A 15805-nucleotide genomic window follows, 5' to 3' on the forward strand; every position below is an offset into this window, starting at 1 on the left:
CTTGTGACAAAGGCGCATGGCCCCATCCGTCTGGGCGCGTAGGCTGGCCCTGCGGCTCTCAGGCCTGGGCTCAGTGGCTCTCACACCTGAGCTGCCTCAGAAGTACTTGTCAACGTGGGGTCCCTACAACACAGATTGCTGGGTCTCACCCCACATAGTTCTGATTCAGTGGGTCTAGGGTGGGGCCGGAGAATCTGAATTTCTAGCAAGATTCTGGATGATTCACAAGCTGCTGCTCAGGAACCCCACTTTGAGAACCTCTACCTCAGTTGAATCGTGGCGCTACCTGTCAGCTGTTGAAAGTTGATGAATATCTCTAAGTTTTAGGTTATTCATCTGAATAATACTTCATGGGTTGATGCAACCATCACATGCAGGCTCACTCCTGATATTTGTAGAGACCAGGGCAGAGAACAAGTGGAACCTCACAAATCCAAATATTGAAACACCGAAAAATTGAGACTTAGGTAGCAAACTCGTCAACCTATTCCCTTGCCTTTAGAAGGTACATCATGACAATCGCAGTCAGCCCCAGGCTGCTGCACTGTGAGAGGACGTGGCCGATGTTCCTTTGAGGCTGCTTTCACAGCCAGGTCTAGAGGCCATGGGGCCACCCAGATAGGACCCAGGGGATCCTTTTCCACTGACATGGAACTAGGTTCTCCACCAGGCCTCTAAGGTGAGGGGCCCCAATCTGGCAGGGAGTCACCTCGGTCCTGAGTTGAGCTCACTGAGTCTACAAGCTGCTTTTGTACTCCTTGCAGCCTGTGGCAGGTTGTGTACTCTTTATTTTTGCGAGTAAACTGAGGGAAGTGGTGAGGGAGGAAGAGAGGGAGGCTGGGAGGCAGGAGGGGAGGGAGGCTGGGACGGAGGAGGGGAGGCAGGTGGAGAGGGAGGCTGGGAGGCAGGAGAGGAGGGAGGCTGGGAGGGAGGAGGGGAGGGAGGAGGGAAGGGAGAGACAAGTGGAGAGGGGTGTGGAGAGGGAGGCTGGAAGGGAGGCTGGGAGGCAGGTGGAGAGGGAGGCTGGGAGGGAAGTTGGGAGGAAGAGGGAGGGGGTGAGGTTGATGAATCCTCTGCTGGCTTGTGCTTGTTTTCTTCTTTGGTGACAGGCATAGAGCCGGTGAAGCTCAGGAAAATGTCCTCCAGGGAGACTTGGTTCACAGAGTAGTCGTCCAGCATGAACTTCGTCTTGGCTTGCTCCAGAATGCCAAACACCTGTTGGGAAGAAGGGAGGCCCCTGTGGACGATGGGCATGACAGGGGGAAGAGGAGGCAGCAGAGAGTGGAAAGAGGGAAGGTCTTGGGGTGTGATGAAGCCCCCAGAAGACCCATCTCTTTCAGCTGCCCCCAGAGCACCTTCCAAGGAGTCAGTCCTAGGGAAGTTGGCTTCCTAAGGTTTCAGGGAAAGGCACCAGCCGGGAACAGTGCCAGTGGGCAGAGGCCCCACTGGATCTTGAGCTTGTTGTGGGACCCTGGGCCTGCGGCATCCCCTCTCCGGACCCACTTCCCTCTCTGTGAAGTGAGGAGGCAGAAGGAGTTGATCTCAGAGGCCCCTTCCTGCTTACACATCCTTATATTTTATGAAATCAGGGTGAGCGTTACCATGGGGATGGGAAGAGGAAATGCACCAGCTTAGACTGCAGCTTCCACGCAGAATAGAGAGCAAGTCACCCCAGAAAGCTGGTGACATCACAGGTTTGCTTCCTCTGAGACCCAGGTATACGCTCACCTTGGCCCAGCTGAGGTCAGCCCCGGGCAGGTGGTAATGGACCATCCCCTGGTGCTCATCTTCCAGGACGCTGCCTGCAGGAAGAAGACACGGCTTCCTCATGAGGGCCAGGCTGGAGGGCCGGGGACCTTGGAATCTTGGCCCTCCTCCCCCGGGGCAGCGACAACGTGGCACCTGGCGGGGACGAGGCCCGGATGCCCTCCCTGGGCAGCAGCCAGTAGCACTCACCCGGGAAGGTCAGGTTCACAAACGCCTTGAATTCCTCTAGCGCCTCCTGCTGCCCGTCGCTCCGGACCTTGGCCCGCAATGAGTAGCCGCTGCCAAACTTGCTCTTGAGGTGCTGTGGGCTGCCCAGGCACTTGAACTGCCCCTCCACCATGATGGCCAGCCGGGTGCACAAGGCCTCACATTCCTCCATGCTGGGGAGGGGAGCAGAGGCCTGACACAGGGCTGGGCCTGCTGGGGCCTGCCCACTGCGTTGGAGGCTCTCACAGAGGGGGCTTGTTCGGTGGCCAGATCAAACGGTTCCTGACTCCCACGTGTAGAGGGTGGCCCCCGTGGCTAGGCTGGGGCCTTTGCTCACAGCATCTGCACCCGCGGCGGCCAGGGCTTCTGCCCGCCTGGCCCCACCCAGCCAGCCGTCGTCCCAGCTCTTACCACTGACCCCTAGAGACCCTGGCTCTACCTGTGGGAGGTGATGACGATGGCCTTGCCTGACTCGCGGGCCTGTGAGATAGTGCTCCAGAGCAGGCGCCGGGCCATGGGGTCCATGCCGGTGGATGGCTCGTCCAGGAAGATGACCGAAGGCTCCCCAAGCAGGGCAATGCCAGTGCTCAGCTTACGCTTGTTGCCGCCACTGGGAGCAGAGTGGGCAAGGTTGGGGTGAGTGGCAATCAACAATCAGCAGTAGCCCAGCCTCCCACTACAGACACACAGCGCCTCTCTCTCTCAAGGTCCACTGCCCGCCTGTAAGGTGGCATCGTGACTTGTCTGTCCAGTGTATAAATCATGGCCCTGTGGGAGGCACTGGTCCATGAATGAGTCTTCTTTGAGGGTCTCTATGGCCAGGTAAGGACAGAGGGCCATTTAGCCAACTTTTTTTAAATGAACACATAGCATTTACAGTGTGCACGGGGCTGTTGTAAACTTTGTGAGTATTAACTTGTTTAATCTTCAAAAGATGCTAGGAGGGACAAACACCTGCCTGAAACCAAAGCCACCAGGGAGGGAAGAGCCAAGGACTGCCTCTGGGCCCCCCAGTCCTCTCTGACTTCCCAGTCCTGGGAGTGGGATACAGCCACCCACCTCCAAGGGGTGCTGCACACACCAAGGGGGAGGCTCGGGACTGGCTCTGCGTGGCCCTGGTGGTTAAGCTAAGGGTCGGGGTACACGTGGGTGGCCCCAGAAGACTGAGGAAGACCCCTACCCCCACCCCCGGCCTCTCAGCAGGACATCAGCAGTACAGACCCCAGACAGAGCAAGTACAGACCCCAGACAGTGGTTGAAATGCAAGGCTACCAAAACCTGAGGCCCTTTGCCAAGTGAAGGACGGTAACACCCGGGACACCGTCTGCTTATCCTCAGCCACCTACCTGCCCCGGGCCACACAGCAGTGCCTCGGGGCAGCCCAGGCCACAGACCCTTTTGTGCTTAGGAGGTGGCCCTCCACCTGTCTCCACGGTGGCATGGACTGCACAGCTGCCCCCAGCCCGGAGCAGACGGGCCTCGCCCTGTGCTGAGAAGGGCGAGAGCGCATCTCACCGGTGGAGGGGAAGGCCTCACCTGTACGTCCTCACCAGCGTGTTTGCGAAAGTGTACATGAGTAAGTCATCGAGGACCTGTTCCACGCAGGCGCTGATGTGGTGCTCGGGGATGCCCCGGATCCGGGCAAACATGACCAACGTCTCCCGGCCGGTCATGTAGTTGAGCAGGGTGTCAAGCTGGGGGCAGTAGCCCACCGACTGGCGCACCTGGGGTTGGAACGCAGCCCAAGAGGGAGGCATGTCAGAAGCCAAGCTGCCGGCTGCATCGGAGCCTGGACAGCTGTGCTGGCGTCGCCCCGGCCCAGTCTCCTGCTCTGCCCTGCGTAGACCCACATTTGCCTTGTGGACAGATGTGTGCTGCATGGGGGGAGTGGGGCAGCAGTGGCGCTAGGGAGCCCGGGGGCAGCGCTGGCTGGTGGCGTATGCGTGTGGCACACGCCGGGCTCTCCCCCCGCCTGCCCGGCTCAGTGCCCATCACCTCCCTGCCTCTCCTCACCGTCGGAGCGTCTGGTCAGTAGAAGATGCTCTATTCTTTTCCCCTTTAAAAATATTTCTTATTAGGGACTCCTGGGTGGTTCAGTGGTTGAGCTTTTGCCTTTGGCTCAGGGCATGACCCCGGGATCCGGGATCGAGTCCCGCATCAGGCTCCCTCCATGGAGCCTGCTTCTCCCTCTGCCTGTGTCTCTGCTTCTCTCTCTCTCTCTCTCTCTCTGTGTCTCTCATGAATAAATAAAATCTTTAAAAAAAAATATTTCCTATTAGACATATGACCCGTAAGTAGGTTTTCTCTGTAGAACACTCATGCGAAGGCTGCTGGAATCGTGGTTGGGGTGGTGCGCACCTCCAGACTGTATGCACATGTGTGCTCCCCGCCAAGGACCAGTTGTGTACTGTTTATGCCAAAACCATGTCATCCTGTAACCACCACTGTGCAAATTACTTTCCTAACTCAACAGTGTGTCTTTTTTTTTATTTTTTAAATTTTTATTTATAATAGTCATACAGAGAGAGAAAGAGAGGCAGAGACACAGGCAGAGGAAGAAGCAGGCTCCATGCACCGGGAGCCCAACGTGGGATTCGATCCTGGGTCTCCAGGATCACGCCCTGGGCCAAAGGCAGGCGCCAAACCACTGCGCCACCCAGGGATCCCCAATCAACAGTGTGTCTTAAAGATCTTTCTCAGTCAAGAAATGCAGCTCTACTCCAACTGAGTTTAACTGCTACTTAGCCATCTGGGGAAGGCTTCTAGATTTTATTTACGTATAAAAAAACAACAACTCAGGTATGTGTGAGTGATTTCCAAGTTGTCGCCTTTTTACACTTGCAGCAGACTGCCCAGGCCAAGGAGTCCCCTGGAGTAGATGACGAGAGGGGTAGCATGCTGTTTTGGAGAAATAACCAATGCTCTTCTTCCCATCCGCCTCCCAGTGAGGGGAGGGACCGCTGCGGGTGCCCCCAGCTGGGGTTGCAAGGCTCTGACCAGCGCAGGCCGGGAAACCGCCCGGGTAGAGAGAACCAGGGTGGGAGGTACCAGGAATGTCACACAACCAAGGGTGGGGCTTCCCCTGAAGACACCTGCCACCAGGCTGGAGCTACGTGCCGGCAGGAGAAGCAGACATGAATGAAGATGCTTCAGATGTCTCACTATGCTCATTTCTGGTAGGTTGCCCTCATCGGCTGATTGTAACCTGGTGTTTCTTCTATTTCTAATTCACTAAAAATTGTTTAGAATTGTGAGTGGGATGGAGTTTTTTCTTTGATTTTGTTTTTAAAGGTTTTATTTATTTGAAAGAGAGGGTGGGAAGGAGCAGAGGGAGAGGGAGGAGCAGACTCCCTGCTAATCTGGGAGCCTGACAACGTGGGGCTCGATCCCACAACCCCAGGATTATGACCTGAGCCAAAATCAAGAATCAGATGCCCGATTGACTGAGCCACCCAGGCACCCCTGTTCCTTGCCTTTTGTAGCAGCTTAATTGAGACACAAGCCACATACTGTGTAGTTCACCCATTCACCACATTCACTCATCAAATATGCACAATTCAGTGCTTTTTAGTACATGCAGGGGGGTGCATTTATCATCACAGTCAAGTTTAGGACATTTCATCTGCCCCAAAGAAACCCCTGTATCCATTAGCACTCACGCCCTATTGCTTTGAATACCCAGGGCCCCTGGCAACCACTAATATACTTATTGTCTATATGTTTGCTTGTTCTGGACATTTCACATAAAGTGAATCATATAGTATATGGCTCTTAAAACTTAAAAAATATATATTTATTTATTTTAGAGAGCAAGAAAGTGAGGGGGAGCAGGGCAGGGGCAGAGAGAATCCCAAGCAGATTCTCTGCTGAGTGACAGGGGGCTGGATCCCAAGACCCTGAGACCATGACCTGAGCCATAGGCAGATGCTTCACGGACTGAGCCACCCAGACACCCCTAAAATACATTTAAAAACAATTTTTACAAGGGGCATCTGGATGGCTCAGTCCATGAAGCATCTGACTCTTGATTTCGGCTCAAGTCATGATCTCAGGGTCCTGGACTTCAGCCCCCTGTCGCTCAGCAGGGAGTCTGCTTGTCCCTCTCCCTCTGCCCCTCCCTGTTTGCATTCTCTCTCTCTCTCAAATAAATAAAATCTTTTAAAAATTTATTTAATTCATCTCTATCCAACATGGGGCTGGAGCTCACGACCCCAAGATCAAGAGGCTGTACACAGCCCTCTGACTGAGCCAGCCAGGTGCCCCTAATACGTGGGCTTTGGTCGCCGGCATCTCTTGCTGAGCATGTGTGTCCCAGGTCCATCTGCGTCGTAGCACCTGTCAGAGCTCCATCCCTTGACATGGTGAACGTTATCCCTTCCTGTGGATGGACCACATTTTGCGTATCCATTCGTCCACTGATGGACCCTGGATTGTTTCCACCTCTGGGCTGTTGGGATCCTGCTGCTGTCAACGTGCATGTACAGGTGGCTGTGTGGACGTAGGCTTTCATTTCTCCTGGACACATACTTGTGAGTAGACTTGCTGGGAGTATGGGGACTTTATGTTTCACCTTAGGAGTATCTTCCTGATAATCTCTGCACTGAGGTCTTCCGTCTGCTTATACTGAACAAACTCACTGATGGATCTGATTTCCGTGCACCAGCTTATTCAGGGCTGCATGTCCCATGCGCTCCGGGCTTCTCTTTCTCCTTGGCCGCTTGTTCTTGTTGATTGTTGTTCTTGTTCTCCTTCTGTCCCCCCGGACTGGCTTATCATCCCCTCATTCTTGCGGCTGTTCCCCCGGACTCTAAAGCGTGTGTCCTTGCTGTAGCACTGGGCCCTATTTTTTTTCTTTTAAGATTTTATTTATTTATTTATTCATGAGAGACACAGAGAGAGAGAGAGAGAGAGGCAGAGACACAGGCAGAGGGAGAAGCAGGCTCCATGCAGGGAGGCCAATGTGGGACTTGATCCCAGGATCCCGGGATCATGAACTGAGCCAAAGACAGATGCTCAACCACTGAGCCACCCAGGCATCCCTATTTTCTGGAAGCTTTATTGTAATGTTCCTAGAGATTTCTTTCTTGTAATTTCTCCTGCTTTTGGGCTGATAGGGATTTATTTATTTGTATCTCGATGTCTTTCATAAGTTTTAGAAGGTCACATTCATTTTTCAAAATCTGCTTTACCTTCTCTGTCTTTTCCTTCTGAGACTTCAATTACATGTCCATTAAAGCTTCTTCACCAGATCCCCTGTATCAGATTGTCATATATTGCCACGTAACGAGTTACCCCAAAACTTAGCCATGGTTTGTTTATTTCATGGTTTCTGTGGGTCAGCTGGTGGATCTGGGGACAGCTTGCCTGGGTGGTCCTGGGCAGGCTCTGTCATGAGGTGGCTCTCAGCACCCCCACCAGGCCCCCGTCCCTGGAAGCCTAGAGGATCCACTGCCGAGCTCACTCACATCATGGTGGGCAGGCCTCAGGACTCCCACGCTGCTCCGTGTTGCATGGGTCCCTCCACAGGCCACGAGAGCACCATCAGGACAGGGCAGTTAGCCTCCCACACGGTGAGAGATGTGCAGGAGAGGGTGTACCCCACACAGAAGCTGCGGCGTCTCCTGTAACCCAGTCTCAGAAATGACCTACCATGTTTTCGACAGGATTTTGCTGACTGCGTGGACCAGCCCTGGTCCAGCATGGGAGGGGCTGGTTGGGAGTGTGAGCGCCAGGTTGGGGACTCCTCAGGCTGTCTCAAAGCTCTTACCTTCTCTTGGGTAGCTTCTGTCCTTTTGACTCTCCAGGCTTCGCTCTAACTTATTTTTTTAAAGAGGGTCTTTGTCTTTTATGCACATGTACCTGGTTATTTATTTATTTTTGTATATCAAGCGTTGCCTTTGCAAAATTGTTTGTAGAAATCATTTGAAGCCAAAGATGGTATTATTTTTTCCCCAGAGGTTTACATTGGCTCCCACCAAGTGCCTGGGAGCTTTGGTGGCTTAGGGTCCCATCAGCCCCATTTCAGAGATTGACACGAGTCCAAGCCATTTTGTGGTCCTTGGAGGAGCTTGTCTACATGTGGCTTGTCCCTGCGCCTCGGGCCCAGCCCTTTGGCATCACCACTCCCAAGAAAGGATGTGCTCACCCTGAACTCCTGCCTGTTGTTTCAGCATCAGGAGCAATCCTGGGCTCCCAGACACCCTAACCGGACGTGGTCGCCTCCCTGGGCCTCTCCCCATTGTCGCTCCTGGCTCGGGAGTCTTCATTGTCTTCTCAGAAGGCTCCTTGGAGATGTTTTTAAAATTTGGTCCTGTTGTTATAGTTCTTGCAAGGAAGCGGGTCAGAGTCACATAATTTGCCATTACCAGAAGTCTTACCCATAATCTGTGTAATAGCAAAACAGTTAAAATGAGTGGTAAATGTCGCATGGCCTGGAGAGGCCTACGGTGGCTGTGGCTGCTCACCCAGCTGTGGGTCCCTGAAGGGGCTAAAGATTCAGAACGGGCTGCGGGAGGTTCTGCTCTCCCTCTGAACGTGATTTCACTCGTGGACATTGAAGCCGGTTTGATAAACTTGTCGGCGACACCATGGCTTATGCTGTGAAGAGGACACCTTCCATCGTGCCACAGCGGCTTGGTCTCTCCCTGCGCCTTTCACTGGCTCCACCAGGTGCCGACTGCCACCGTCACTGCCACCTCCCTGCACGACCAGGGCCCGCTGGTCATTAGAGCTCCTGACCCCAGGGGCACCTGCTGGGTATTCATGGAATTGGTGCTGGCAGTCGCAGGCCCCAAGGAGAAGCTCAAATGTGAGGAGGGGGACGTCTGAGCAAGGCCGTCTAGGAGGCCCACGGACACCCGTCTGGCGCACAGGACTAGGGTCGCCCTGCGGAGTGGCTGCGTGGGGGCCCTCGGCAAGCAGGGGACGGGGTGCGGGGGGCAGAGTGACAAGCGGGGCCAGGCGGGGCAGCCCGTGGAGACACAGAGGTGGTGCTGCGGTCCCGAGGAACGCCACGGCCTCGCGGGCAGGTAAAGAAGACCTGCGGCGGGCACGTGGACCCCAAGGGTCTTGGTGGGACAAGCTGGAGCACAGGAGGAGGCTGCAGCTCGGGGGCGGGGGTTGGGGGAGGGTCGGGGGTTGGTGCAGGCCCCAGGGAAGGCAAGTCCCACGGCTCGGGAGCCTCGGCCTGGGCGCCACCGGAGGGAGATGACGGGTGGGGAGCTCGGGGTAGAGGTCCGGACGGGCGTGGGGCTGGGAGTCACGCGTCAACCTGACCGGCAGGTGCACCTGCCCTGCGTCTCCCCCCCCCACCCCACCCCCCGTGTGTTTCTGCACTCCCTCCTGCCAACACAGCTGCACCTTCCCGGGTGCCACCTCCTTGTCCCGGGTCACACCCTACCTCCCTGACGTGAGAGCGGATGCTGAGCCCTCGGAGAAAGGCGTCCCCAGAGGTGATGGGCTCGTCCCCAGTCAGCATTTTGAAGATGGATGTCTTCCCGGCTCCGTTGAGGCCAAGAAGGCCAAAGCATTCCCCTGCTTGCACGGTGAAGGACACCTTGTTCACGGCCAGCAGGGGCACCTTGGTGGCATAGACCTGAGAGACCCAAGGCAGACGGGGCGCACTGAGGAGGCCGGAGGGGCCGGGCGAGGCTCTCTTCCCCTCCCGGCGGGGCTGGGAGGTTTGCTCTCTCGCTCCCGTCCCCGCAAACAGAGACCTGGGTCCCCAGGATGAGCCCCTTCCCTTCTGTCCTGGAGGCTAACGAGAGCCCTTTGATGTTGGCCTGACTGGTTGGTGGGTGGATGGGTTGGTTGGTTTTAACCACCAGTGACTCTAGGAAAGCAAAGAATAGGAACAACCGTCCTGGATGTTTGAAGGGTCTCTCAATAAAATTCTGGTGTGAGCTCTGGGGCTGACTCTCCAGGCTTGGTTTGAGCTTTCGGAGCCCCCCCACGATGAAGTCCCCCGAAAACTGCCTTCTAGACCCCAGAGAGGGTCAGCCAGCCATGTCCAACGCCGAGGCTTCCTGGCCCTGCCCCACAGCCTACCAGGGACCCCCAGGGTCGCTATGGAGGCCCAGGCCCTAACCCCTGCCTTGCGGCACTTTGAAGGCCCACAAGCCAGGATGTGCTCCCTTGGCAGAGGAAGGCTCCCTGGGGCGTCGGGCCGGAGAGCTGGCCAGCAGCACCCGGGCCCTCTGGCGGCTGTGTCCTGTGGAAGGGCCACCAGGGCAGTGGCCTTCGCTTCTCGAGGCCCTACTCACTTTACCTTTGACACTTCGTGAAGAACCAGTGGGTTTTCCTGACGCAACTTTTTCAAATACGTTGCCACCATTGTTGCCTCCTGTCCCACGTCCTGCTCTAGGGGCTCGGAAGGTGCTTCGGGCGACGTTACCTGCTCTCCGGAGACGGTGCGGGGTGTGACCAGTGCTTTGTGAGGCAGGGGGCCGGGGCCGAGGGGCGCACACCGCCGCCCCTCTCTCGGGGACCCCCGGGGTGTGGCGGCCCTGGAAACGTCTCGCGGTGTTGGCTTTGGGGGAAAATTAAAAGACTTGAAGCCTTGGGATATCGAGGCAAAACAAATTAACCTCCTCCAGAATTTCCTTGGGGGGCTTTCACCTCTGGGAGGCATGCAGCCTGGGAGCTGTCGGAGCAGACCCTCTGTTGGGCTCCTGGCCGAGTCGGGGGAAGAGGTGTTGCGGAAAGGGGACTGGTTTTGGGAAGTCCAAGGTCTTGTCCCTACTCAGCTGACCATGGTCACAGGGGCCCCCCAGTCTTCTTCCTCCCTGTCCCCCAGCGTAGGCCCCGGGGGCAGATTAGACGGTGTCCAGGCTCCCCCGGATGCTGACCGTCAAGGCTGCTCCCGAGCAGAGGGCCAGCCTGTCGAGCCGAGAGTTACACACCGACCCACTCACCAGTTCTCGCTTCTTGTTGCAGGTGGAAAACCTGGCTTTCAACTCCCACAAGATGTTGGTTTCAATGAGGAAGAGGAGGATGAGGTAGACAGAGCCCAGGATGGCCAGGGCCGTCAGGTACTTCCCCATCCCGAGGGACTCCCAGGCATAGATGCTCTCCTGGACCGTGAATCCCTCTGCTAATGGGGAAGAAGCACATGTTGCCAGTCCTTGGCTGGCTTCCCAGCCTTGCCTCACCTCGTGGGTCGAGCAGGTGAATTCCTACCGGGACAGACCCTCTTGAAATGACACGTGAGTGTCATCAGTGCTGATGTCCCGACAGGTGGTAAACGTGAACTGTATTTTGTTCTTCTTGTTACCACTCATGTTCCCTACAAGTGATGCAGTAAAGTCAAAGCCCCCAACCTGTCCATATGACAGTTGCTCAAAATGCAAGATATTCCTATGTTTGGCTCTTTGATCATTTGTCAGCCACTGCAGCCTCAACCAACTGGTCACGTCAAAACATCCAGGAGCCTCTGATCTCCACTTTGTAATCTGATCTACCTTAACATTTCCCTTTATTTTTGTTTTAAAGATTTTTATTTATTTGACAGAGACAGAGAGTGCAAACAGGGGAGCAGGAGGCAGAGGGAGACGGAGCAGCAGCCTCCCCTGCTGAGCAGGGAGCCCGACAGCAGGACTCGATCCCAAGAGATCAAGACCTGAGCTGAAGGCAGACGAGTCACTGGCTGAGCCCTCCAGGCACCCCCACATTTTCCCTTTAAATACATGTAGAAAAAAATTATATCATAAATACACACTCATTGGAGAAAAGGGACAAGTATGAGAGAGAAGAGAAAGGTACTCCCTGGGGTGCCTGGGTGGCTCAGTGGTTGAGCATCTGCCTTTGGCTCAGATCATGATCCTGGGGTCCCAGGATCCAGTCCCACATCGGACTTCCCTCAGGGAGCCTGCTTTTCCCTTCACCTGTGTCTCTGCCTCTCTCTGTGTCTCTCGTGAATAAATAAATAAAATCTTAAAAAAAAAAAAAGAAAGATACTTCCCTGCCCCCAAACTATTGTTACAGTTTGTGTGTAATCCTTTACCCTTCTGAGACACAAGCTTTTAAGATATAATCAGAATGATACTCTGCATTATTTTCTCCAACTCACTAGTTTCATTCAATAATATATAACAGACGGTATCAGGACATAGAGATCACAATAATAAAGAGCTCTGGCAAAAGTAAATACACAGACAATTATAAAAGCTAGTGTTATTGTGAGTTGGGTTCACAACTCCACTTGCAGTTTTCCACATGATTGAAGAAACTGATGCATAAACACAATCATTAGTCTACATTTCTGGATAAACAATATGCAACAATTGGAGGTGCGTGGGGAAGGGACTGTATAGGAGAAGTTTCTGTGTGATTGAAGTCACGCTGATATAAATTCCAATTAGAATGTTGTAACTTGAGGGTGTTAATGCAATTCCCATGGTAACCACAAAGAAAATAGCCCAAGAATATGCACAGAAGGAGCTGAGAAGGCAATTAGGAAATCTCTTATGAGGTCCCTAGAGAGGAGGAATTCACAGTCACAAGAAGTGAGGTGGTGGGTGCCAAGGCCTGGGCACGGGCAGGTGGTGTTTCATGGGGACAATTTTGGTTTTGCAGGATGAGAAAAGTTCTGGAGATGGCAGTACTGCAGTGTGAGTGTGCCCCATGCCGCTGCATTGTAGACTCAAGAATGGTTAAAATGGTAAACTTCATATACATTTTAACATAATTTAAAAAATGAATACGTTAGGGGCTCCTGGGGGGTGGGGCTCAGTCAGTTGAGCATCCGACTTTTGGTTTTAGCTCAGGTCATGATCTTGGGGTTGTGGGACCAAGCCCTGCATCAGGCTCCAGGCTCAGTGAGGAGTCTGCTTGGGATTCTCTCCTTCTGTGCCTCTGCCTGCTCATTCTCTTTCTCAAAAAAAAGAAAAAAGAAAAAGAAAAAAGAAAAAAAGAAAGAAAAAAAAGAATGATTTTAAAAGATATTGGAAAGAAATTGGAACCCTCACATGTCCCTGGCAAAGGGTAAATGGTGCAGCCATTGTGGAAAGCAGTTTGGTGGTTTGTCGAGAAGCTAACCACAAATTTGTTCCTAGGTATATACTTGAGAAAACTGAAAACACACTCACCCAAGAGCTCGTACATGAACATTCGCAGCAGTATTCGTAACTAAGGCAGTGGAAACAACCCATCTGTCCATCACGTGATGAACAGATAAATTGTGGTCTGTCCACACACTGGAATATGATTCAGCCATGAAAAGGGAACAAAGCTCTGACACCTGTTACCACATAGATGAACCTCAAATGCATTATTCTGAGAGCGGTCAGACACAAAGGACCACATATCATGTGCTTCCTTTGCTGTGAAACGCCCAGAACAGGCAAGTTCACAGACATAGAGAGCAGAGTTAATGGTTGCCAGGAGCCCGGGGTTGGGGGTGTGGGGGGGAAAGCCTGTGAATGGATGGTGTTCCTTTCTTGGGGTGATGGGAACATTCTGGACTTGGATCATGGTGATCCTTTTTTTTTTTTTTTTTAAGGGTTTTATTTATTTACTCATGAAAGCCACAGAGAGAGAGGCAGAGACATAGGTGGGACTCCATCCCAGGACCCCGAGACCACGACCTGAGCCAAAGGTAGACAAGACGCTCAACCACTGAGCCAGTCAGGTGCCCCGGATCATGGCAATCCTTGTACAACCTTGTGGACATGCCCAAACTTGCTGCATCGTATCCTGTGAAGGGGCGAATTTCCATTTGCAATACTCACAAATTTCATTACACTCATACTGGCTCAGGTTCTTGATTTTGCATAATTTCTGCATTCCGTGGTTGTAGTATAGGTTGAATAAAGCCATTCCCAAGCAGTGGCCAGGAAGCAATAGGAATGTATGGTCCAGGGAGTCTGACACTGTTGTGTAGCCGAGCTCTGTGAAGGGGGTAGAAAATACTAACTCACTTGCAGGAAGAACGGGCTCATCTGCTCGGCACATGTCACACTCCCAGGTCCCAGACCAGAGACCTGGCTCCCCCTTGGCAATCAGGCAACCTCCACACCGTAAATAGTTTTCTTTGGCAACGCTTCTTAACCTGTCATTTCACTTCTATTGCAAGCATTCATGCAGAAGAATGCCAAAGAGCTTTGTTTGGGAAAACCAGCAAGAGCATGGCTGCTGCATGGAGTGCATGTGCAGAAGGGGTGAGGGTCTGGTGGGCCGGCTGCAGGGTGTCCTCATACAGGAGGCAAGGACACAGTCCCCGCCTTCAGAGTTTGTGGAGACAAAGCCATCATTTGCAGATGCTCGATGCTACCGTGTACCTGGCCACGAGAATCAACCAAAGTGCTCTAAGACACTAAAGTCAGTATATTGGCTGGTCGTGAACTAAATACACAGAAAGTGGGGCCTCTTAGAGGTTAAGAGAAGCCAATTTTTAGATTCGTGTTATATTACAAGGTGAAGAAATGCCAAACAAGGGTATGAAGAAATTGAAGCATATATATTTAAAATATTTTTTTTAATAATTTTTATTTATTTATGATAGGAACACAGTGAGAGAGAGAGGCAGAGACACAGGCAGAGGGAGAAGCAGGCTCCATGCACCGGGAGCCCGACGTGGGATTCGATCCCGGGTCTCCAGGATCGCGCCCTGGGCCAAAGGCAGGCGCCAAACCGCTGCGCCACCCAGGGATCCCTATATTTAAAATATTTTAAAGGTTTATTCACAACAAATAAACACAAGTGCTCTGCAAAAGAAAATTCTGCCGATAAGCTGATCACAAGAGGATGAACTCATCGTGTACAGCACGGGGCACAGGCCAGTGACAGACCCATGTGTCTAGCTCGCTGACATCTCGGAGCCTCAGCCACGGCACGGGCTGCTGTCTGCGTCCTTCACACGCCCCAGCGCATCCTCACCTACAGAAAGGAGAAACTGAGATGTGGGGGTTGGAGCTCTAACTTGGGACGTTGTGACAACTCACACGGCTGTCTCCGAAGCCATGGGTAATTCAGGGGAGGCTAGCCCGTGGACACATGACTCACAGGTCCCACGGGGAGAGGCTGAACCACTTAGACAAGAGGAACTCTGCTCTCAGGACTTGGATGTAGATTCTTGCCAGCAGGGCCCCTGTGGTTTCTGAGGAGTTGAACTTGGGATTTGAGGTCTCCTGGGCCAGGACTCCAAACGGTGGCTGCAGAGACTCGGCGCACCCAGGGGGCATGAAGCAGTTTGGGCGACACTCCACACACTCGCTGAGATGCGCGCCCCCAGGCCCGAGGGCCGTGGCCCTGGTGACCAGGCCTTGCGCCGCACCCGGGACCGCAGGAAGGCAGCAGATCTGACTGGGAAGGAGGCACAGTGGGTTGTGCCCCACTGATTTGCTCTCTGTAGAATTCTAAATTTGGAAATCTAGTCTGGAGGCTGAGGAGGAGGGGACAGGGGACAGATACCCGCCAGCACAGCAGCCTTGCCGCTCCTCCGTGGGGTGGAGGGAAAGGCTGAGCAGAGGGCATTTGCGAGCCGGGCCTAGGACCGAGCGGTCAGCCTGGCAGGGTCCCCGGACCCTTCCCCCCAGCTTCCCCAAACCAGAATCGGAGAGCATGTCCACAAGCTGTACATCCAGATATTTATGGCTTCTTCTTTCTCTCTGGATCCTACATCCTACCCCAAAGCTGCCCAAAGGCCAGGAAGAGGGCGTGAGCCCGGGTGGGACCCGCTCCTCTCTGGCCCCAGCTTGCTTTGTTGCTCTGCTCCTTCCCTTCTCTGGCCCACGACGTTCTGTTGACGTTCCAAGGAGGAGACGCAGTGGGTCCCGTTTCCCTTGGCGCGGCTGAACTTGCCTTGGTTCTGTCCTTGCCCAAGACTGGCCGCGGA

At 53.8% G+C, this 15805-nt stretch overlaps 1 protein-coding gene across 1 annotated transcript in view; it reads right to left on the reverse strand.

The window, feature by feature from the left end:
* Nucleotides 1-763: 763 nt before the first annotated feature.
* LOC112909126 (ATP-binding cassette sub-family A member 17-like) overlaps nt 764-15805 on the reverse strand; it is a 64496-nt gene continuing 49454 nt past the window's right edge. Inside the window, exons 22-28 of the mRNA XM_072751301.1 lie at nt 10887-11065; nt 9374-9568; nt 3511-3698; nt 2414-2584; nt 1957-2147; nt 1729-1802; nt 764-1215 (exon numbers count right to left, since the gene is read on the reverse strand). Of these exons, the coding sequence (XP_072607402.1) occupies nt 787-1215; nt 1729-1802; nt 1957-2147; nt 2414-2584; nt 3511-3698; nt 9374-9568; nt 10887-11065 (1427 nt within the window). The 3' untranslated portion in view covers nt 764-786. The remainder of the gene's footprint in view (nt 1216-1728; nt 1803-1956; nt 2148-2413; nt 2585-3510; nt 3699-9373; nt 9569-10886; nt 11066-15805) is intronic.

This window comes from Vulpes vulpes, chromosome 3 (genome assembly GCF_048418805.1).
Source record: "Vulpes vulpes isolate BD-2025 chromosome 3, VulVul3, whole genome shotgun sequence".
In the NCBI taxonomy this organism is placed as follows: domain Eukaryota; kingdom Metazoa; phylum Chordata; class Mammalia; order Carnivora; family Canidae; genus Vulpes; species Vulpes vulpes.